This window comes from Podarcis pityusensis, assembly GCF_964106645.2.
Source record: "Podarcis pityusensis genome assembly, chromosome: Z".
NCBI lineage: Eukaryota > Metazoa > Chordata > Lepidosauria > Squamata > Lacertidae > Podarcis > Podarcis pityusensis.
Window position 1 is genome coordinate 2,143,641 of NC_138044.1, and position 24,940 is coordinate 2,168,580.

At 48.9% G+C, this 24,940-nt stretch overlaps 1 protein-coding gene across 2 annotated transcripts in view; it reads right to left on the reverse strand.

Moving 5' to 3' along the window:
* The window catches only part of LOC308468561 (carboxyl-terminal PDZ ligand of neuronal nitric oxide synthase protein-like), a 51,979-nt gene that overhangs the window by 20,078 nt on the left and 6,961 nt on the right, over positions 1-24,940 (reverse strand). Inside the window, exons 2-3 of one of the 2 annotated variants that reach the window (XM_080990918.1) lie at positions 20,005-20,076; positions 14,712-14,780 (exon numbers count right to left, since the gene is read on the reverse strand). Coding sequence is in view for 1 of the 2 variants with exons in the window: in XM_080990917.1 (XP_080847043.1) it covers positions 20,005-20,076 (72 nt within the window). In the remaining variant the exon portion in view is untranslated. The remainder of the gene's footprint in view (positions 1-14,711; positions 14,781-20,004; positions 20,077-24,940) is intronic. The other variant, XM_080990917.1, reaches the window with a different exon arrangement.

A 24,940-nucleotide genomic window follows, 5' to 3' on the forward strand; every position in this document is an offset into this window, starting at 1 on the left:
GCTTCATGCACTCAGAGGCACGGGTCCCAAGGTCAGTCTCAGCTGTGTTTTAAGCCTTCCTTGCTTGACCTTCCATCAGTAGCCTTTCTCCACCCTGCCCTGAACTTTGCTCTCCACCTACTCAGTCAGAAGGATGGATTAGCCTAGCCTAGCCTCCCCCCACCCACAACCTTGGGTCCAGGGTTGAAGGCAGCAAGCAGGCAAGAACAGCCCCTGCCCCAGGCAACCACTTGGTCCCCGTTAAGCTGTGACCTCTTGATCAATCCATGAATTATTACACAGGGCAAGCTGTTTAGAAAGCTAAATTTAGCCACAAAGTGTGAACACACAGAGAGAGGGAGAGAGGGGAAGGAAGGAAGGAAGGAAGGAAGGAAGGAAGGAAGGAAGGAAAGAAAGAAAGAAAGAAAGACCAGCCAGCTGTGTTCTTGTTTACACAAAAAAGAGGGACAGGGTATGATCCCTGCTGAAAGGACAGCAGCCGCTCCGCCAAAGCTCAGAAGCATTGCCACTGCAACCTCTGCCTGTGGCTAAGAACATGGATTCTCTCTTCCCTAACACACACACATACCGGATATGCACCTGTGGAACCAAAATCTGCCCTTTGCCCCAGGGCAGAGCCAGGTGCTGCCTGTTCCTTCGAACACACCCTTTCCCCCAGCCAGGAGGCCTTCTAGTGGTTTCAGACTACAACTCCCATCAGTCCTGGGCAAAGGCCCTCCTAAGAGATCTGTTTCCACTTTTGAACTGCTGGGACTGCCCAGGCGTGGGCTGCTACAGCCCCATACCCCAGTAGGGCAGTGCAGCTGCGTGGAGAGCCCTTTCTGCTTCCTCAGGATGGCGGAGGCTGCCCCCTCGGGCTGTTGGAGCTGAGAACCTCTCCAAGGCGTGAGAAGGGGAGCCATGCCAGGGATGGGTGCCAGCTGGCTGCTGCCCTCTTCTGCCCTCAGCACTCACGCAGAGCCGCTCACTGCTTTGAAATCAGGACTGGAAGCCAAAGAATATTTGCACCCCAGGGCAAGGGTGAAGGGATTGACTCCTCCTGAGACCTGTGCTTTGGCTCCTATGCACAGGTTCTGCACACATCCGTCTGTTCGGGGGAAGAGGCCAAAAGCTGCTGGATCTGATATCAGAGGGGCTCAATCGCTACTGTTATTATTAATTCTTAAAAGCAGGTTTGCTTCTTGGGAGAAAAGCAATGTCAAACCTGGACAGCATCTTAAAAAGCAGAGACATCTCCTTGCCAACAAAGGTCCGTATAGTTAAAGCTATGGTTTTCCCAGTAGTGATGTATGGAAGTGAGAGCTGGGCCATAAAGAAGGCTGATCACCGAAGAATTGATGCTTTTGAATTATGGTGCTGGAGGAGACTCTTGAGAGTCCCATGCACTGCAAGAAGATCCAACCGATCCATTCTGAAGGAAATCAGCCCTGAGTGCTCACTGGAAGGACAGATTCTGAAGCTTAGGCTCCAATACTTTGGCTACCTCATGAAAAGAGAAGACTCCCTGGAAAAGACCCTGATGTTGGGAAAGATGGAGGACACAAGGAGAAGGGGACGACGGAGGACGAGATGGTGGGACAGTGTTCTTGAAGCTACCAACATGAGTTTGACCAAACTGTGGGAGGCAGGGGAAGACAGGAGTGCCTGGCGTGCTCTGGTGCATGGGGTCACGAAGAGTCGGACATGACTAAACAACAACAAACCACTTGGAAGTTTGAGCAAGACTGACATCTGCAGCTCCTTCAGAGGTTGGGACCTGAACCAGTATAGTGGTATCTCGGGTTACAGACGCTTCAGGTTACAGACGCTTCAGGTTACAGACTCCGCTAACGCAGAAATAGTACCTCAGGTTAAGAACTTTACCTCCTTAACCTGAGGTACTTTACCTCGGACTTCCGGGTTGGCGCCATCGCCGAATGGCGGACTCCCTCCGAGCTCCGGAGGGAGTCTGCTCGGCAGGGGCTGGGTCCTACCGCACCGGCGATGCGGGGACCCTTAAAAACCACGGCCACGAGGGTCGTGGACATGGAGACTCGGCTGGCACCGCTAGCGCCCTCCCGACTCGTGAAGGAGCCTTTTTAAAGGCTAAGGATCGGGTGCCGGGGAGAAGCGTGGTGCTTTGAGTCCTCTGCTATCCCTGCCGAGCGCAGCCGCATGCCATCCGGCGGAGAGCGCTGACTTCTTCTATTGAAAATTCGGACTTATAGACAACAACCCGTGAGTAATTTGGAAACTGGGTTTAAAAGGAGGAAAAAAAGAATTTCTTTTTGAATTGGATACGAGCGGGGGGGGATCCAAAAAGGAAGTCAGTCCCCCCCCCCTATTGTAAACCTTTCAAGACAAGGACGGGGCAACCAAGGTCCAAAAAGATTTGTATTGCTGATAAAAACTAAGAATTTCACGATGGGGAATTATAAGAACTGTGCTGGAGGATGAACTGAGGGAGAAGAAACGTAACCCCCCCCCCCCTGGGAACCGGGGTGATTGAAGAGAGAGCCTGGCGAAAAGAGTCGGAGATTTTGACAGCTGTCAAAGTAGCTGTCAAAGTCGGAAAGCAGAGAGGATTTTATTATGAGAACTTTGCTGGCTAAACTTGTTACAATTTGCTACAATTTGTTAAAACTTGGATACAAAATGGCGAAAATATGGATAACAATCGGACTTTTGGATTAGAGAAGACAAAGTTATAACAATCCCCCTAGAGGAGTTTCGGGACATTACAAAGATGGTCGTAAGTGAAAAAAAACACCATTGGAATTTTACAGGACTGGTTATCTTCTGGGAAAGCTGCGAAACGGAAACAATATTTTGTCTACAGGGTGTTCAGCTAAAGGAGACAATAGAATTTTCTATTGAAGAAAGGAAGGGACTGAACGCAAGTTTTTGTTCCTGAATAATAATAATCCCTGCAGACTTACTAAGCTTCTGAATTAGAACGTTTCAGCAGCGGAACAAGAGGAAACTGGACTACAATTTGGAAAGAACAATGGGGGGAGTTTTATTACAGATCTGAAGTTAAGTGTTCTAAAAATGTTTATGAAAGGGAAAAAAAAAAAAAAAAAAAAAAAGAAAAGAAAAAACCAGCAAGGAGTTGGGGGAAATAGGTGATTTATGGATTGTAAGAATCCCAGGCGGATAACATGGTTTGGTGGTCAGGGGGAAATTAAACCGGGGACAGGGGGGGAGAACTATAATCCAAAGGCTTGTTAACTTCTTTTTTTGAACTAGCTTTGTCTTATCTATTATACTCTTTATTTCTTATTTCTGATACTTTTATTATGTGGGGAGTTTTTATTATTAAAAAAAGGGAAATTGTGGAATGAAAATGGGGTGGGCCTTGGGAAAGAAATTTTTTGTGTTTTATTAAGGGTATTGATGTGGAGTGCAGAAATTTTAAATCCGAATAATGGTTTAACAAATTAAGTTTTTAATTAGAACTGAGAGCTTGTGGAGCCAACAATATGAAAAAGGAATATGGTAGGGGTGGGGGAAGGGGGGAGTCCCAGAAAGCGGATATATGAAAATAAGGATATATGAAAATATGTAAATTCTTGCTTTCTGTATTTTTTTTTTTTTTTTTGAAAATTTTAATAAATATTATTTAAAAAAAAAAAAAAAAGAACTTTACCTCAGGATGAGGCGGCAGCGGGAGGCCCCATTAGCTAAAGTGGTACCTCAGGTTAAGAACGGACCTCCAGAACGAATTAAGTTCTTAACCCGAGGTACCACTGTAGATTCAAATGAGAGATGCCAGCTAAACATTAGAAGAACTTTCTGACAGTAAGAGATGTGAGACAGTGGCTTGCGTTACCTCAAAAGGAGCTGGGCCTTCCATTGGGTGGGCATCTGTCAGGGGTACTTCAGCCGAGATTCCTGCATTGAAGGGGGTTGGACTAGATGATCCCTGGAGATCCCTTCCAATCCCACCATTCTATGATTCCACGGCTGCCAGGCTAGGAATAATTGATGATGATGGTGTGTGTGTGTGTGTGCGCGCGCGTGTGTGTGTGTGAAAAGGACTCCCAGCATTTTGGAGCTTTAACTCCACATCAGGATAAATGGCGCATGACCAACAAAAATATTTGCACCGTGTAAAGGACACAGAAACCAGTCCAACTTACTTTTTCTTTAGCATGCAAAACACAGTTGGCCCTGCCAGATTCTGCCTCAATTTGCACCGCCCTTCTGGTTCACATTTCCTTATGGGCCTGCATTCCAATGCACAACTCCCCTCCCACAAAGAAGGCGGAATCATGGAGTTGGGAGGGACCCCCAAAGGTCATCTAGCCCAACCCCGTGCGATGCAGGAGTGTTAAGAGACTCCTAACAGCAACCTCCATGCAGCACTCCCCCTGATCCTGCCTCTGTTTAGAAAGCCAGTAATAGAACAACCCTTCTCCCTCCACCTAGGTTTCATCTCAGAGGACCAAAGCAGCCACAGGAATACCTCAACTCCACCCCCCCACCCTGAGACAACCACCGCCAAGCACCTGCCCAGGTGGAGATGCCCACTGGGCACATGGGCACCCGCCTCCTCCAGAACAGAAAGCTTAACTGGCAAAACATGTTTACTGCAGCTGCACAAAAAGCATTTTGGGCACCGTTAATCCCGTGCAGGTAAGATATGATCAGAGTCCTGAACTTTTATTGGTGTGGGGATGGAGAACATTCATGCAGTCATTTACTGCATTTCTATCTCACATTCCCCCCACCCACCCACCCTGTGAGGTAGAGCTTACGCAGAGAGTCAGTGATTGGCGCAAGGTCACCCAGTGAACTTTATGGCCAAGAAGGATTTGAACCCTGGTCTCCCGGGTCTTAGTCCAACAATTAACCACTACACCACCACCGACTTCCCTATTATGAGCCTCTGAGAGATCTGACGAAAATTTCTCATTTTTCCAAGAGCAACTAGCCGGATGCCTCTGAGAAGGCCAGAAGGAGGGCTCAGGATCTCAGCTGTCCCCAACCGGCAGTATTCAGAGGTAGACTTTGTGTTAACATGGAAGCTTCTTTTAGGTGCCCTGACCACTAGCCCCTAAAATAGCCACCACTTCTCCATGAATTTATATAATCCTTTTCAATAGCCTCCTAAGCCACTGCCCCTCACCATATTTTGTGTCAGTGAATTCCAAAAGTTAGCTTTGTGAAGAAATCATTTTTTAAAAAACCTTTTAATCTCTCCCCCCCTTTGTTCTTGTTTTTATTATGTATTTTGTGTTTTTATCTTGTATTTTTATGCCGTGAACTGCCCTGAGATCTACGGATGAAGGGTGGTATACAAATGTAATAAATAAATGCATGCATGCATAAAATATTATCTGCTCTGAATTTACCTGGGACTCAGATATACAGCTGCAAATATAACATTTTGAATGTGTTGCAAAGTGCAATATACAATTGTGACACCAGATGACGACTGTGAGCTACAGCAGATTCAATGCATTTTTCAAAACAGTTTTTTAAAAAGCATTTTCACGATTTTAACATGTGTAGATTCCACCCTGCTGATCTTTCGTTGTTGTTGTTGTTAAAGTTTTTATTTAGAAAAAAACTTTACTAAGTGGTTTAAATATTTTGCAATGAAGCAAAACAAAGAGTCAGGTGGCGACTTGCAATTATAGATTCAGAGTACCGGTACATGGCTGGATACGACATTTGAACCCGAATGAGTTTTATCTGAAGTGAGACAAGAAAACAGGATGGCTCTTCTTGCAGGAATGAGGCCTCGCAGTAGTGGAAAGCAATATGTACCAAATCAGTACCAAAATGAAACATGATTCAGTGGGAGCCAGCCAGCCATGCGCTTGCATCTTAATATATGCCAGAAAACACCCTCAACATGGCAGCGGAGTCCATCGGCACATGAAACATGTGCATTTGGTGAAAAGTGCATTTCATTTAGTGATCTCCCCGCCAATCCCACCCTGAGCTAAAATAGGATGCCAGAAGGTGAAAACCTCCCCTGTACACACTTCTTAGGGCTGTGCATGATTTCACAAGCATCCGTCATGTCCCACTTGCAGAATGAAATGCGCTTGCAGAAGAGCGTGATGGATGGAGCCTCATCAGAATTATTTGGCGGGGGGAGGGGGGAGTTTAATGAGCACAGGCCTCCCTTTGGCAGTCAAGAGGCGTTTCTGCAGAGGCACTGCAGACACAAGGAGAATCCCTAATGCTGCCGTCTTGTGTGGGCAGAGAAGGCGCCAAGCGCATCCTGGATACTAAATAATGCATCTCCACCCCTCCACACACACACACACCCTCGACCTCCCTCTCCTCTTCATTGCAAAGGAGCTATTTCGGGCTGCATGGATTTCCAAGCCAGAGAGAGGTGGGGAAGAGATTCATTCACTTAGCACGGGAAAAGAACAAAAATCCCTTGAGCCAGTCTTCACAGAAAGGACTCCCCGAAGAGAAGCAGAGATGGAAGGCAGGACGTTTGGAGGAGGAAAAAGAAGTGTGGGGTCGAGGGCTGGCATGCAGAAGAGGGAACTGGGGCTGGCCCCACCATGCAGCAAGCTGAAGCAGCCTGCTTTAAGGTAGTAGGGCTTGGAGGGTGCGCTGGGGGGCAGATGTCTGGACAGCGCAGCTAGGCTTTTCCCAGGGGGTGGCCCCCACAAGGGTTGGAATGCTGGTTTGGAAGAATCTTTGGCTGCTCACCCTTTCTTGGAAGCCAGGCCAGCCTCCCGAAATGAGCTTCTTTGCGAACGGAGGATGATGTTGCTCTTGAGAAAAAAGCCTCCGTTTTCCGGCTCCCACGCTCACCTCCTGGCGCCAGGATGCCTTGTTTGAATCGCTCTCTGTGCTGGCACAAGCCGGGGCCCAGATGGCATAATGACACAGACCGTTCCTGAAGCAGCCAGCGCACCCCACGCCCCTCGTGCAGGAACGCACAGCCTGCCCCCATCCCAGGACTTGGCCACCTCCCCGGGGGGCGCATTTCGTGACTGGCCACGCCTGTGTTCATCTGTTAGTACAGCACTGGCTGGCTCCAGGCTCCGGCTCAGAAGGGGAGCACAGGCAACATTAGAACAGGGGCAGTTTAAAAAAACCAAACCAGCATGCCAAGGAGTCAAAATCATAGTGCTGGAAGGGATCCCAAGGGTCATCTAGTCCAACCCCCTGAAATGCAGGAATCTCAGCGAAAGCATCCCTGACTGGTGGCCATCCGACCTCTGCTTAAAAACCTCCAAGGAAGGAAAGCCCACAACCTCCCAAAGGAGACTGTTCCACTGTCAGAAAGTTCTTCCTGATGTTTAGTCGGAATCTCATTTTTTGTAACTTTAAGCCATGGGTTCGAGTCCTACCCTCTGCAGCAGGAGAAAACAAGCTTGCTCCATCTTCCATGGGACAGACCTTGAGATATTTGAAGCTGGTTATCATATCTTCTCTCAGTCTCTTCTTTTCTAGGCTAAACGTTCCCAGCTCCCTCAGCCCTTCCTCCTAAGGCTTACTTTTCAGGCCCTTGATCATCTTGGTCACCCTCCTCTGCACACCTTTCAGCTTGTCAATGATATAATAATATGAATTAGCAAAGGCCAGCTGGTATTATTTTCAGCAGCCTGCTGAGGTTCCCACCATTTCCTTCCAGGCAGCAGATAAAGTGCAGGTAGGAAATAAAATAAAAATTGAGACAGTTTGGAGACAGCGGCCTTTTAATGGAAAGTTATAGGTTGTGGGCAGATACAAAGGAACATCATGCTCAGCCACACACGGCACTCTTCCAGGAGATCTCCTCCAAAAACACCCACAGGAGCGGTGACATTCGAAAGTGCCCCAAGAGAGGAGGATCTGCGTATTCTGCTTGGGTGCTGTCAATGTTGCCCCGCAGGGCAAGACAAGGCAGATTTTGGCTAAACATCAGCAGAGACTTCGTTATGATAGGAGGTGTTCACCACTGCAACAACCTGCTTCCTTTGCCGGAGGTACTTAGGCAGAGGCCAGGCAGCTTTCTGCCAGGGATGCTTACGTTCCTGCATTGTCTGCCCTGCCCTAAGCAGGGGCTGGAGAAGATGGTCTCTAAGGTTCTTCCTGACTCTATGATTCCATCACTGTGTTCACCAGACACTGCACAAAGCCAATCTTCATGCGCTGACTGCATCCACAGTCCTTTTTTGCACTGTGTGCACAGTGGTTAACACCTGCCACCCAAGAATCTTGGTGTGATCCACAATGCTTTGTCAAAACACTGTATTGATGCCGGCACCTGCTAAGGCCATTTTCATTTAGGCAACCGTACCCAGACATGTAGAGATGCGGGTGGTGCTGTGGTCTAAACCACAGAGTCTAGGACTTGCCAATCAGAAGGTCGGCTGTTCGAATCCCCACAACGGGGTGAGCTCCTGTTGCTCGGTCCCTGCTCCTGCCAACCTAGCAGTTCGAAAGCACGTCAAAGTGCAAGTAGATAAATAGGTACCGCTCCGGCGGGAAGGTAAACGGCGTTTCCGTGCGCTGCTCTGCTTCGCCAGAAGCGGCTTAGTCATGCTGGCCACATGACCCGGAAGCTGCATGCCGGCTCCCTCGGCCAATAAAGCGAGGTGAGAGCTGCAACCCTAGAGTCGGTCACAACTAGAGTTAACGGTCAGGGGTCCCTTTACCTTTACCTTTACCCAGACATGTAGAACGTTGGTGTATGTTTTAATCTGTTTTTAATTTATTGCCGATACTCCTATTTTTTAACGTTTTAAATAAGCGTTGGCTGTTTTTACTGATAAATGCTTTATTCTTTTTTTGGTTTTTTGGTGATGGTGTTTTTTTTACAACCAAGTGGTGTATAAATTTTATGAAATAAGTAAAATCAATAAGCATGGCTCTTGTGCTTGGGTCCTGCGTACAGGATTCCAAAAGGCATCTGTTCAACAAAATGCTGCAGTAGGTGGGCCACTGGCTTGATCCAGAAGGGCTCGTATTATATCCTTTATAAAATTAAAATTAAAAATTAAAGATATGGCTTATCTGTGCCCCCTCCCCTCCCCTCCCCACGGACAGCCATGTCCCCAAAGCAGCCATGTCCCCAAATGAGGTCTATCCATCATGTTTAGTTTAGCTCCTTGACCCCTCCTTGGCTAACCCAAATCAGCATTCACACAAGCTTGCAGAGACTGCACCAGCACCAGGCACGCCCCCCCCCCAACGGCTCTTGGGAATCCAGTTCCAGCAATTCTGAGCATGGCATTAAAAGGTCACCATTGCTTAGAGATTACATGTTTTGCAGGCTGATCCATCAGCCCATCTGCTATCAATCATCCCTGGAACGTGATCTCATAACTGCGGCATTTTCTTCTCAGCTAACAGAGTGACCATCACTCTGACAGGAGGAGATGACCATGGCGATGGGGGCCACCATATATCGGAACGACCCCAGGGGATACATCGTGATTTTAGCTTTCTATTCTATTCTACTATTGCTAATAAAAAAGGCCAATTTTTTTTTGCCCTTGCAGAGATAAGGATGGAAACATAGGGGGGCTAAGCAAAGCTTGCGGCAGGCTAGGGGTGAGGGCTCCTCATTCTGCATGATGAAATGTAGAATTATGTAAAATGCATGCAAATCTTCATGATTTGCATAATCATGAACTGAGCTCAGGTTATCTTGGCACATAATAATAATTATTTTTAAAGAGCCCTGCCTATGCAAAGCCCTCTCTCCACTGCAAAGTATAATACCCAGATAGTCCAAAGATAACTTGCATATAGTCCTCATTCTTCCGTATGTGTCTTCCTTACAGTCCTGCCCGGTGGGTCGCTGACAGAGTGCAGATACAGAGAGGGGGTTTTCTCCCTCCCCCATTGTTCTGCAACTCAGGGCAGTCTCTCAAAGCCAATGGGATGCAGTGCCTATGGAACTCACTGCTGCAGAGTGAGGTATCCCTCCCCATTTAGAGGAAATAGGCTACTGACTTCCAGGCACTGAGAAAGGGCCTATGCCTTCAGACTCTGTTGCCGTCAGCTCCTAATTTGGGGGAGCGGGGGCGGTTCCTATTGTGGCATTTGGTGAGTACAGAATGTTGTGCTAGAGGTTTAATCTCAATCTCCTTGCTTGAAATTTGAATCCACTGGTTTGGGTGCTACCTCTCAGAGCAGGAGAAAACAAGTTGGCTCCATCACCCGTGTGTTAAACCACTCTGGGAACTGTAGTTCTAGGAGGGGAATAGGGGTGGGCCTCCTAACACCTCTCAGCACCTTGCACAAACTACAGAAAACAGCCACTTCTTGAAAGATAACCTCTAAAGTAGAAGCAAGCTCTTCTTATGCTCTTTGTTGGCATCGATCTGTCTCAAGAGACAATGGAGTGTGCTGCTGAAGCACCGAAGAGGCTCTTAAACATTTTGAAACCTGACGCCTTTTTTGGGGGGGGGTGCTCCTGGCTTGCAGGGCTGCTGCTGGAATACTGCAAAAAGGTGCCCAATGCAATCAGCACATGAAGCTGCCTGTGAATGAGTTGTATTATTGCAATGCACCTACCAGGCCCGCCTTACCCATAGAGGCTAGTGGCGCGGAACGCCAGGGCACCAAGTTCTGGAGGGCGCCAGGCGAGAGTCTGGGGAACACCGAACGAACTTCCCGCCTCCTCCAGCCCTAAAAAAAGGCTGAAACTCTGGGAAAGGGTGTGTGTGTGCCAGAGGGATCTTTGCACCACAGCGCCAGATATGCTTAAGACGGCCCTGGCATCTCCTGACCATTCCCCCAAAGGGACAGAATCCCAGCAGGGTTTTTTAGGGGAGAATAAAATATGAATTCTCCACCGACTTCGCATGATGGCATTGTGCAAATCCACATTTAGAGAGGGTGTCACTGGGAGAGCCTTGTGTGGTTTCCAACAGAAAGCCTGTGGCAAAACCAGTCCCCCCCAGGGTGGGGGGTAGGAGGTGCACACATGCATAGCTGGCATGCTCTTGCATGCACCTTTCGACTGAACTGGCTCTGGAGCTGACTTACCCGTAGAATAATGACCCTTCTGGGGAAAAGTCACGCCTGCCTCTCTATTAACAATTACGGCGTAGGAGAGGAGAACAGATTAATTTTGAGGCAGCAGAGCAAGGAGGCCAAAGGACAGTATCTCTGCTCTTTTCGTCCTTGCTCAAGAGCAAGAGCTTGCGCCACAAACCCTGCAAGCTAAAGCAGACTTGGAGGCAAACAGTAGGAGAGTAATTTACCTTAATTTTCTAGTCATTGAGTGGGGGAGATGGGAGATTTTCAGGGCACTGAATCCACCCCCTTGGTTATGCTAAACCTTACTCAGCTTCTCTTCAACTGGCTTCAGATTTTTTTGCACAATAATAATAATAATTTATTATTTATACCCTGCCCATCTGGCTGGGTCTCCCCAGCCACCCTGGGTGGCTTCCAACAAAGTATTAAAATACAGTGGCCTGTTAAACATTAAAAGCTTCCCTATAAAATGCTTATTCTCACCCATGAGGGCTAAGAACTTGCTTTGTGTGTGCTCCATAGTCAGTTTCCCGTGGCTGAAATCTGCAGGTCATAGCTGCTCCTGGAGGATCAGTTTGGCCCACTGCCTGTACTCAATCCATGACTTTCATTGCTTTCAACCTCCTCTTTAGAACTGCGATTTGTCAGGATATCACTACAGGGTTGGCAACCGGCACCCAGAGTCCCACCAGCCCAGGAATGTCACCCAGAAGACAAAAGAGGAGGGGTGGTGGTCAATGGTAGCCAAGATTGCTGGGCTTAGCAGAGCGGGACCTTTGTTTGCTACAGAAGCACACCCTTCTCCAAAGGAGTTACTGAGCATGGACGTATTCAGGGTTACAGCACTAAGTTGCTAGGACCCCAAAAAGTGTCAAATCACAGAGCTGTGGAACTGGAAGGGACCCAGGGGTCATCTAGTCCAACCCTCTGCGATGCAGGAATCACGAGCTCAAGCATCCATGACAGATGGCCATCCAACCTCTGCTTAAAAACCTCCAAGGAAGGAGAGTCCACCATCTCCCAAGGGAGACCGTTCCATTGTTACACAGCCCCTACGTGTCAGAAAGTTTTTCTTGATGTTGAGTCAGAATCTCCTTGTAATTTGAAGCTATTGGTTCGAGTCCTACCCTCCACAGAGGGAGAAAACAAGCTTGCTCCATCTTCCATGTGACAGCCTTCCATGTTCCAGGTTCAGGCAGTCTTTCTTTTGCATGGGGTTACATTCTGGACCGGGACACAGGTGGCGCTGTGGGTTAAACCACAGAGCCTAGGACTTGCCAATCAGAAGGTTGGCGGTTCGGCTCGGTCCCTGATCCTGCCCACCTAGCAGTTCGAAAGCATGTCAAAGTGTAAGTAGATAAATAGGTACCACTCCAGCGGGAAGGTAAACGGTGTTTCCATGTGCTACTCTGGTTCACCAGAAGCGGCTTAGTCATGCTGGCCACATGACCCGGAAGCTGTATACCAGCTCCCTTGGCCAATAAAGCGAGATGAGCGCCGCAACCCCAGAGTCGGCCACGACTGGACCTAATGGTCAGGGGTCCCTTTACCTTTACATTCTGGGCCCCAGGGGGGCCCATGTTAAGTGTTCCGTTCCACACTGCCCCGCCCTTCTAGTGCCATTTGGGTGACATTTTCAGGTCACTTCCAGGTTTGGCGCTGTGTGTGTGTGTGTGTGTGCAATCGCATATCAATCAAACATGTCTAAATTGGTAGTTGCCTTTATTTGAAGCTGGCTACCACATCGCTTCTCAGTCTCCTCTTTTCCAGGCTAAACAGACCCAACTCCCTCAACCACTCCGCATAAGGCCTGGTTTCCAGACCCTTGATCATCCTGGTTGTTCTCCTCTACACACCTTCCAGCCTGTCAACATCCTTCTTAAATTGTGGCGCCCAGAACCAGACACAGGACTCCAGTTGTGGCCTGACCAAGGCAGAATACAGCAGTGCTATTACCATATTTTTCACTCCATAAGACACACTTTTTTCTTCCTAAAAAGTAAGGGGAAATGTCTGTGCGTCTTGTGGAGTGAATGCGTGGTCCCTGGAGCCGAATTGCCCAGGGGCGAAAAGCAGATCATGCTCTCTTTTTTTGAAAGAGGGAAGTGGGTGTTGAAACAAAGCCGCTGATCGGCAAGCAATCGGGGAGGGAGATAAGGGACGCTAGCAATAAAGGAGGCTGCCTGGGAGGGGGGAGGTAAAAGCCCATGGATCCTCAGGATGTTTGCATTGGGTCACCCCAAATTCACCATTAGATCACATTGCATGTCCATGGCTACAGCCTGCACCAAAAAAGCCCCACGCATCCACTGTTTCGTGGGGCCTCAATGGCGCAAAAACGTGGTTACAAAGCATGGATCCACAAGGATCCTCAGGATTTTTGCATTGGGCTAGCCCAAACTCACCGTCAAATCACACATCATGTCTGTGGCCACAGCATGAACCACTAAAATCATACATCCACTGTTTCATTCAGAATATTTTTTTTTCTTGTTTTCCTCCTCTAAAAACTAGGTGCATCTTATGGAGTGAAAAATACAGCACTTTGCTTGGTCTAGACAGGCCTGTCTTTTCATTTTCACCTCTCTGCCTGTCCTCGACGGTCCTGAACAAGAAAACTTTGCTGAGGTTTTGTACTGTCGCCATTTAACTTTGACTCAATCAATTCTTAAATGTTTCCATCAGCTAAAAGGCAGAGGCTTGATCCATCAACCTCCCAACTTCAATTAGCCCACACTGAGAGGCAGGGAGGCGTAGTGAAGCGGTTGCGGGGCATAGACCTCCAGGTGGCTGGGGCTGATGCGTGCTGGGATCCTGACAACATCTGGAGTGCCACAGATGTTCCTCATCACCGGTGCAGCAGTTACATGCCAGGCTGAAAGAACTGGAGGCCTCTCTCTCAGACAAGCCTACCTCGGAGGGTTGTTTGCAAAGGATAAAACAGGCAGGGAAATGGCAGCCCTATGGGTGGCCTTAAAAACCTTCTTCTGAGGCAGTTCTTCAGGAACTTCCCACCCCCAAACACACATGCCAAGGGGTAGGGCCTTTTCGCTGGTGGCACCCCCAAATAAGTGTCTTCAATTGTAGCGTTCAGGCGCCAGGTTAAATCCTCTCCTTTAAAGCAAGGCTCCTGATCGATGGATTGCTGGTACGAATACGGCTGCAAAGTTGGCTCCGCTGCCTTCTGACTTTCCACCCTGTTTGGTTTATTTACTTATTCTGAAAATGTGATTTATGGTTTCAGCGCCAGCTTGCCTCTCTGCTTCCCTTGTATTAACCTGGGTTCTCAGTGGGTCAACAGATTTATATTTTGCATGTCAGTCTCACCTTTTCCTCCAGGGTGGCGTACCTGGCTCTCCCTCTTCCCATGTTAGCCTCTCACAACAACCCTGCGAGGTAGGTCATGCTGAGAGGCAATAGCCTGATAGATGAGATGAGGATTTGAACCCTGGCCTCCCACTCTGAGCTTGCTTTGGCCTTGCTCTGACACTGCACCTCCAGAGGCAAAGCCTGAACGAATTATCTTGCCATGGAGAGAAAGGAGGCATGCAACCTGTTCCATTTAACGCTGTGAGTGGCATAAGAAGAGTCGTATCTCAATGCTAGATCCTCCACTTTGCATGCAGAAGGTTGCAAGTTCAATCCCCAGTAGCAGAGCACCAGCGTGGTGTAGTGGTTGCAGCATCAGATAAGCACCCGGGAGAGTCCAGGGTTCGAATCCCCACTCTGCCACAAAGCTCTCGTGGGCTGGCCTTGGGCCACTCAGCCTAACCTACCTTGAGGGTTGCTGTTGTGGGGATTCAGTGAGGAGTGGGGAGAAGAACCATGTACTCCACTTTGAGCTCCTGGGAGATAAAGGTTAGATATTTATTATCATCATAATAATCACCATCATTAATTAAATTTGTATAAAGCCCTTCATCTGAAGATCACAGGGTTGTTTACAACATAAGCATATACAGTGGTACCTCGGGTTACATACGCTTCAGGTTACACACTCCGCTAACCCAGAAATAGTGCTTCAGGTTAAGAGCTTTGCTTCAGGATAAGAACAGAAATCGTGCTCTGGTGGCGCGACTGCATCAGGAGGCCCCATTAGCTAAAGTGGTGCTTCAGGTTAAGAACAGTTTCAGGTTAAGAATGGACCTCCGGAACGAATTAAGTACTTAACCCGAGGTACCGCTGTAGAATGAGAATGCAAAATACATAACAAAACAAAACAAAACAAATACCCCCCCCCCCCAAATAAAACTAATCTCTAGGTAGGGCTTGGGAATGTCCCTGGCCTAGGGCCCTGGAAGGCAGAGGCTGCCAGTCAGTGCAGACCAGACCCGGGGGGAGGGGGGGGTTAACCCTTGGCCCTCCAGATGTTACTGGACTACAACTTCCATCAGCCCCAGCAAGTGCGGCCAACAACCAGGGAGGATCAGAGTTGTAGTCCAGCCACACCTGGATGTCTGCAGGTTCCTTCACACCAATTATGGGCAACATTGGGCTAGATGGACCAGCAGCTGGTCTCAGGGTGAGGCCCTTTCCTAAACCATCCCCAGGCTCTGAAAGCAAGCATAGGCTACAAAGAACCAGAATGTAATGGGGGGGCCAGGATGCGCCTTCCAAGGAGCGCACCAATCGCCGCCCCACTTAATATTCAAGCGGCAAGAATAATGACATCCGCTGTCACTGTCAAAGCTGGAGGAATTGGCTGGGGAGGAGGGAGGATTAGCTACAGCTCAGTCAGTCGCAGAAAAAGTCTGTGGCTCCAGGAGGCTACTAATAATCCAGGAGAAAGGCTGGCAATTTGTAACGCAGAAAAACCCCCACACATTTAAATGCAGGCTTAGCTTAGCCTTAATGTCAAGCCAACCCAGCAAGCACCAAATTTACATCCACCAAATTTACATTCTGCTCCAAGGGCTGAGCTTTCTCTCTGTTTGTTAAAGAACACCTCTTGCCAATAAGCCAGCCTGAGGGGGGCCATGGCTGTATCTCTGGGTGGATCCAGGAGCTCCCAAAAGAACAGAGGGCTCCCACCACTCATTTTGGGTTCCCCACCCACCCTGAGCAACAGGTAGGAGGCAAGGGGGACACCTGTGCGATGGAAAACTTTACCAGCATGGCTTCAGAGTAAAGCCCTGAAACGCTGAAGCCAAATCTCACATCCAGCACCTTTGTGAGAAAGGGATGCCTTAAAACTGCCGAGAGTCAGTGTGCAAATATTTTGCCTTTGTCTGTTGTTAGCTGCCCCATATATGCCCACTCGCCTGCTTGGATCTGTGGAACTGGCCACATCATACCCGTTCCGGCATCTGTGGGAACTCGATCTCGTAGGGTGGCAGCACCTGTAATTTTGGAACTCTCTACCTGATGTCAGGAGCCTTTACTATACTCCTTTTGGTGCCTGCTAAAAGCATTTTTGTTTAGACATGCCAACCCAGAAGTTTAGAAAGTTGGTGTGAGCTTTAATCTGCTTTTAGTCCATCATTCTTTTAACTTCCCAAAGGTCGTAAATTATTGTTGTTAATTTTTCTCAGTGATATTTTCATTGTTTTATCCCATTTGCAAACGGTTTTTAAAATGTCAGTTTCATATTTGGCTGACGAAGGTTCCTAAAATGCTCAGCTCTCACTGGAGACTGCAATTTAGCACAGGATTTGGAAAACTTTCTCTAGAGTTTCCCACCCTCCTTGCAAGCACCCCCACCCCCTTCAGAAAACTACAGCTCCCATCCCTCCAGGTGTCTTGATCAGGAGCCTGGTGCTGAGCATAAGAGGACGCTGCTGGGTCAGGCCCATGGGCCATCTAGGCCAGCCTCCAGGTGCCTGGATGAAATCTGCAAACAGAACCCAAGCATGAGAGCCTTCTCCCTTTCTGTGGTTTCAGAAGCATAGCCAGCCCTGTGCAGAGCTCGTCTGAGGCCCAGGGCAAGAGTTCCCAAGTCAGCTGGGAGGCACGGGGCAATCCTGGCATGACAGCGTATGTCTGGCATGTTCCTGGCAGGGAGCCCTGGCCAGCTTAGTCCTCTGAGACTCAGGGCAAGTCTACTCAAGCTCCTTTCCTGTTTCTGCCTCGGCCTGAACATTGCTGTCTCCAACTGTGGACATCATGGCTGGGAGCCATGGACAGCCCTCTCCTCCATGAATGTGCCTCCTGTGGGCGGGAGTTCCACAGGTTAACTACGAATTGTGCAAAGAAGCACTCCCTTTTATGTTGGAAGCTGAATCTTCCATCATTATTTCCCTTCTCTTCCCTCCCTCTCCCCTTTTATGAAGATCACCCGCTCTGAGACCCCATGGCTAATTCTCCCTTGGCCTCCTCGCTGGCCCAAGTAGGACCAATTCAGCCAGCTAGCCCTGGGGATTATCTAATTGATTTTTGAATTTTATTGTTATTCGTGTTTTTATACTGTATTTTATGCTGCTTTTATAATTAAGTGCTTTAAATTTGTTGTTAGCCGCCCTGAGCCCGGTTGTTGAACCGGGAAGGGCTGGGTATAAATAAAAAAATATTATTATTATTATTTATTATCATTTAGCTTCACTGGGTGCCAAGTTCTGGCGGACGGAGAGAGGGAGTTGCCATTTCCTCTTTCCACCTTCTCCACGCCACACACAATTTTATAGACCTTTGGCATGCTTGAAACTGCTTTAGGATTTGTCACGTAGACCTGCCTTTGCCTGGGAGCACATAGGTCCCGTCCCCCTTTCCTCCACTGACGCCGCTGCCTGGCCTCCCCACCCCCAGCCCCTTTCTAACTGCCAATTAACTGTCACAAGCAAGGCGCCCACGCTGAGCCCCAGCTGGGAAATGCGAACACAAGGAATGCCTTCCTCCTTATTAAATCTCGGAAGCCTTTTTATAAAAGGGGAGGGGGAAGGGAGGGGAGGGCGGAATAGCTGGCCCAGAACACAAGGAGGATGCTTCATAAAGCCACTCAGCACAGCTGATTAGGGGATTAGCGGATGCCAGCCTACAGAGCCCACAGGACGACAGGGAGGGGGGCAGCCTAAGGGAGAACCCCTGCAAGGCACCTGAGCGCAGGCAGCTGTTGGAAAACAGGATTGGAGGGCCTTTGGCTGGCACAGCAAGGTGGAAGCAGAGAAAGCAACAGGATTTTGGTGTGAATTGCAATGGTGGTGGTGGGCGAGGGTTTGTGTCCGCACTTGTGTTTTTCTTAGGACCCTCCACAAAACACCCAGAGACCCCGGGTGGGTGGTTATGGGCAGAGGGGCCTGTTATCTGCCAGATCCACACATCCACCCAGCCCTCAGTACTGTCTCCACTGACTGGTAGCAGCCAGCCAGGGGGCCCTCCCAGCTTTGCAACCCTTAGGGAAGGGGACGCCCAAGGTTGATCCTGGTGCCCTTTGTATGCCAAGCCAAGTGCCCATCCCCTGAGCTGCCAGGGGCACTTCCTGGTGCAGTGAACAGAGGGGTGAGATGGTCTTGGGCCACCTCAGAGCAGCGCTGGTCCACCCACCGTGCTCTGCCAAGGCTTTCCCAAACAGCCTCCCAAGTTGGAGACTGGATGTAGGGCTTCATGGGTGGAAGCAGGTGCAAAAACCCAGGCCCTGGGGAGCAGCTGGACTGGTTGCAGGGGGGGGGTACTGCAGTCCTCCAGGTGCTGATGCAATACAACTCTGAGCAGCTCATGTGGCAAGTGGACAGAGGTGGGGGGAGCTGAGGGTCCCAGTAAAACCCAGGGATCTAAATCCCACCCCCACCTGTCTGCTTTGAAAACAGGAATTTGTGGCAAGGGGGGGGGGCGCTGCATATGACAGCTTCTGCTGCGCACCTCTTCTGTGTCCCCCAAGAAAACGTGGCCCACTTCCTGTTTTTGTAGAACTGGCCCAGAAGCAGCTGGGCCTGCACACCCAGAAATTCCACAAAAACAATAGAAAAGTCAGTATTTCTAATTTTGTTACTCATCAGGCAAAACTAAATTATGTTAACTTTTTAATATGCAGTGGTACCTTTGGCTGCGAACGGGAGCCGTTCCGGAGGCCCGTTCGCAACATGAAAAGAGCGCAACTCGCAGCAGCATGCCTGCGCACGCGCTGGTTGCAATTCACCGCTTCTGTGCATGCGCGTGACATCATTTTGCACATCTGCACATGCGCAAGTGGTGAAACCCGGAAGTAATCCTTTCTGGTACTTCCGGGTCACCGCGGGACGTAACCTGAAAGAACGTAACATGAGGAATGACTGTACAATATGTTTTGAATTCCCAAGTCATGCCACAACTTTTTTTAGCAGCTCCCATTTTTGGAAGCTGGAAGCTGAAAAATTCAACACACGTTGCCATGCCAGCTCCAGAGCACCTTAGCTATAGACGGTGGTGGATACGACTCTGCTGGAGGTTTTGAAGCAGAGGTTGAAGGGCCACCTTCCAGGGATTCTTGCACTGTGATCCTGCCCTGCAGGGGGCTGGAATAGAGGACCATTGGAGATCCCTTCCAGCTCTACAGTTCTACGAGTCTATGAAAAGAGACACTTTGGCCTCGCTCTCCTTCTCAGAACTGACAAGAAAGAGTCAGTCTTGCCTCAAGTCAGGCAAAGTAGCGGGGGCGGGCGGGGGGGGCAGGAGAGAAGAAAGAGAGAGAAATGCAAACTGACTGCAGAGCCAGAAGTGGACAGAGGCACCACCTGGTCTAGCAGTGCCACGTGTGCCCCCCACAGACTCTCCAGAAGACAGCTCCTAAGCTGCAGTCACTCATTCCCAGAAGGCCATCTTAGCCACTTGAGAGAATCTGGGCTTCTGTTCCAGGAGGAAATGCAGCTCATCCGTGGGCTCAGCCATTTGTGGGGGTGGCGGGGGCGTATGGGAAGTGGAGTCCAGCCAGCCTTCTGGTTGAATGCCTCCTGGGGAAAGGAAGGCAAGGGCAGAGTGCTTTTTTCTTTTGGAGGTGGCGGAGAACAAGGCACAGGGGGAGGAGAACGTTTTTCTGATTGCATCACTGAGCGGCTCAAAGTAAGCAGAAGATATCTGCAGGTTGGGGAGGGGAAGGAAGGAAGGAAGGAAGGAAGGAAGGAAGGAAGGAAGGAAGGAAGGAAGATGCACGCAATGACTCACCCGGATCCTTCTCATCGCGGCCACTATCTCCACGCGGCTGTTGGGTCTTGGCACGTCCAGACTGCCAATGTACTGAAGGGAGAGAGCAAAGCCAGGAGTGATTTGTTAAAGACTTTTGGAACAATTTGCCCCTGTTCCAAAGCTTGGTGCTGTGCACATCTGCCCAATTCTCATCGGTGTCTGCAAGGGCTCTGTGCATTCACACACTTATTTCTTACTACTACTACAGTGGTACCTCGGTTTAAGCACTTAATTCATTCCGGAGGTCCGTTCTTAACCTGAAACTGTTCTTAACCTGAAGCACCACTTTAGCTAATGGGGCCTCCCGCTGCCGCCAGAGTACGATTTCTGTTCTCATCCTGAGGTAAAGTTCTTAACCCGAGGTACTATTACGAGGGTTAGCGGAGTCTGAAACTTGAAGCACCTGTAACCTGAAGCGTCTGTAACCCGAGGTACCACTGTATTATTATTATTATAGCCCATCTTTTTCAGAGACTGGGACTCAAGGCAGCTTACGCGAATCAAAGCAGCACAAATAAAATACAAAGGCTTTGTTGGCATCCATCTATCTCGAGAGACAATGGAGTGCACCTCCAGGAGTGAAGTCCAACCACTGTGTTAGCAGCTCCAAAGTCAGCTCCCCGGGGCACAATCCTGGGCAGTGTGTCTGGAGGTCCTGGGCTGACCAAGACCCCTCTTTCCAAAAGAGAGCAATACGTTTGACACCCGCTAGGTTGCAGGAGTTGGATGGAAGGTGGCATACAAGGTGCCATCCAACAGCCTTAGGGACTCCACTCTGGATCTGTGTAAGATTTGCTCCTGAGTTTTTTCTTTTCTTGAAGTTATCCTACAAGGTTTGGGACCAGAGCTTTCCTTCTCCCAGGTGGGCTACCTTCCCAGGTGGACTGGCCTCACCTGCCCCTCACTTCCCTCTACAGCATGTGCAGATACCACCTTCTTGACTGTTGGACCCACTCTTAATAATAATAATAATAATATTTTATTTATATCCCGCCCTCCCCAGCCGAAGCCTTGCTCAGAGCGGCTAACAACAATAAAAGTAACACAATTTACATAAAATCACAATCAGTTAATTAAAATACATTCTAAAATCAATTCAGAATCAAATTAATGGCAGCCATTGGGCTAGAGTTCTATGAGGACTACCATAGGAGGGAGTCAGACTGTGCCTTGGCCAAAGGCCTGGTGGAGCCAGGGCCCTGGTCTCTTGTGACAGAGCATTCCACCAGATCAGGGCCACAGCCAAAAAGGCCCTGGCTCTGGTTGAGGCCAGCCTAACCTCCCTGTGGCCCGGGATCTCCAAGATGTTTTTGTTTGAAGACCGTAAGGTCCTCTGTGGGACATACCAGGAGAGGTGGTCCCATAGGTACGAGGTCTTGTCTTGTCTGCTCAATCCTTTGGAGCCTGTCTTCGCACGCTGAGGGTTTGTGATCCATTGGCTACCCTCACCAGATGCAGCTAACCACTCGAAGCCGTTCTCAGGACTGTGGCTGCTGTCACATGCCGGCAGCTTCTAGGAGCCACAGGTGAGAGCTGAGAGCAGGGTGGGGACCAAATGGGGATGAACTACCTGAGAAGGAGCACAACATGCCCCCCACCAGAGGTACTACCCCTCCCCTAACACCCCAGACACAGGCTAAAAACATAAAGACAATAACTAAATTCTATACAGTCATACCTTGGAAGTCAAACAGCTTAGTTCCCGAACGCTTTGGCTCCCGAATGTCACAATCCTGGAAGTGACTGTTCCGGTTTGCGAACTATTTTTGGAAGCCGAGTGTCCGACAGGGCTTCTGATTGGCTGCAGGAGCTTCCTGCAGCCAATCAGAAGCTGCACTTTGGTTTTGGAAGTCAAACGGACTTCCGGAACTGGTTCCGTTCGACTTCCAAGGTACGACTGTAATAGAATTAAAGGAATATTAAAAACCAATGTATTAAAATACAGTTTGAAAAAGAAGCACAGCATAATTTCAAGGCCTTTTCCTTTTTTAAAAAGTCAGTTCTCAAAGGCATGTGAGAATTAAACAGCATTCAGCTGCTGCCTAAAAGACAAGGAGAGAGCCAGGCTTGCCTCTCTAGGGAGGGAGTACCAGAGTCTGGGAGTAGCCACCACCGAGCGGACCCTCTCCTGTGTCCTCACCAAGGCTGTGAGACTGTGAAAAGGGTTTCCCCTGAAGATCTCAGAATCTGGACAGCTTCACATGGGAAGATATGGTCCTCCACAAAGCCTGGGGCCTAAGCCTACACAAGTATGCACAGATTGGGTGCCTGGCATTAAAGTTCGCAAGCACTCTGGCTGGGACAGAGCTCTGTGTTTGCACTGCAACAGCTGGATTGCAATCCTCTGGTCTGTTGAGTAACCCTACGGGTGTTCCATATCAGCTGATGTGTGCCTATCCTGGGGATGTCATAACACCCTTGACCCTGCGGTGGAAATGAGTTGCGAAAACAAAGTTCTTGGCCTCCATTTCCTCACCCTCCATTTCCTGGCATTATGCTGCTCCTCGCAAGATAAGCCAAGCCGACAGAATCCCACCTCTTGCCAAACTCAGCCAGCCTGGAATTGGTACCCGCCGGAGGAAATAACTGCACGACTGCTGATTTGCAAATTGCTCGTTTTAATGAGGCTCTGTCACGGCAGGGCAAGGTGAAGACACTGAGAACCAGGCTAGGCCTGTACAAAAATTTGCACGCCAGTGGCAGGATTTCTATTGCCCATCTCTCTCTCTCTCTCTCTCACACACACACACACACACACACACACGCTCCATCGGACTTGTACCCGAGTGATACCCATCAAGCTTGCAACTGAGGGTGTCAGCTCCAACATTGCTCAACTGGAGATTAGTTGCTCAACCTTCTTTAAGCCATAAGGGTGGTGGAAAGGAGCCTGGATGGGGGGGGGGCTTAGAGGTGAAATTGGGCTTCTAATCCTGCTTAATGGTCTTGTACCTGAGCGCCAGAAGGGAAGCCACTTATTTATTTATTTCATAAAATTCATATAGCACTCGGCTGCAGAAGATTGCCCAGGCGGCCGCTTCAATCTGTGGAACCCGGAACTATTATTACAGGTGCCACATAATACCCGCTCCAAATTTGTACGGAATTGATCTTTTAGTGCAGTGTTGCCCATACTCTGGAACTCCCTGCCTCTTGACACCAGGAAGGCACAACTTGCTGGTTGTGGTACCTGCTAAGCCTACCCAGCTATGTGGAACATTGGCAAGTCTTTTAATCTGGTTTTTAGTTTCATCACTGTTATGTACTGAGCTTGGGTCCCTAGAACAATAGGCAGGTAGGATCCCAGAATGCAACAACGGATTGGCTTGCAGGAGAAGACCAATCAGGCTCCAGGAGGAAGTTAATCAGCCTATTAGGATAGTAGGATCTAAGAATGCAGCAACTGATTGGCCTGCAGGAGAAGACCAATCAGGCTCCAGGAGGGAAGCAGAATCAGCCAATCAGGCGGGACTCATTGTGTAAATAATGTATATAAAAGCCTGAGGCTTGGGGGGCAATTCAGTCACTATTTTACAAGCTGCAATAAAGAGCATGAAATCACTGCAGGACTCCAAGTATTTTTCAACCACTTATTTAAATTAAGATCTGAATGTTTCAAATAGCTGTTTCACGTGTTTTTACTGATAATTCCGTTGTTTCACTCTTTCTGTAAACCGTTCTGAGGTCACCATTGGTTTGTTTGATTTTTACAATCAATTCCAAATAATTTTTTTGGGGGGGGACCTCGAAGCCATTTGGGGTCAATGTATCATCAAGCCCACCTGGGGGCTGATGAGAGCTGGAGTCCAAGACATCTAGTGGGTACCAGCTTGGCAAAGGCTGCCATGGGCACACCAGCAAACAGTGGATGGAGCACATAGGAACACTCAGATTTCAAGAAAGTGCCAAGAAGGGGGAGGCTGGAATTAGTGTTATAAATTCAGATATATAAGCTAGGTGCCAAATGGCACCTTAAATCCAGGTTGGCCAAGGGATTAGACTAGAGGATCCCCTGGGTTGCTTCCCACACAAGAATTCTACGACTCTATGATCTCAAAAAAACTAAGATCATGGCCACTGGTCCCATCACCTCCTGGCAAATAGAAGGGGAAGAAATGGAGGCAGTGAGAGGTTTTACTTTCTTGGGCTCCATGATCATTGCAGATGGTGACAGCAGCCACGAAATTAAAAGACGCCTGCTTCTTGGGAGAAAAGCAATGACAAACCTGGACAGCATCTTAAAAAGCAGAGACATCACCTTGCCAACAAAGATCCGTATAAGTTAAAGCTATGATTTTCCCAGTAGTGATGTATGGAAGTGAGAGCTGGACCATAAAGAAGGCTGATCGCCGAAGAATTGATGCTTTTGAATTCTGGTGCTGGAGGAGACTCTTGAGAGTCCCATGGACTGCAAGAAGATCCAACCGATCCATTCTTAAGGAAATCAGCCCTGAGTGCTCACTGGAAGGACAGATCCTGAAGCTGAGGCTCCAGTACTTTGGCCACCTCATGAGAAGAGAAGACTCCCTGGAAAAGACCCTGATGTTGGGAAAGTTGGAGGGCACAAGGAGAAGGGGACGACAGCGGACGAGATGGTTGGACAGTGTTCTCGAAGCTACCAGCATGAGTTTGACCAAACTGCGGGAGGCAGTGGAAGACAGGAGTGCCTGGCATGCTCTGGTCCATGCGGTCACGAAGAGTCGGGCACAACTAAACAACAACAACAACATGATCTTAGCTACTGTATTGCTTGACTGTATCTTGCTCTTGCAACAATTCACTTGTCCCAGTATGCAAGGAGGAGAAACACACACAGTGGAAATAGAATTAACTATGGACCAAGGTAGGTCTTTAAACTGCAGCCGCCAACCTGGTGCCCAGAAATCTCCTCATGATTGCAACTGGACCTATGCCA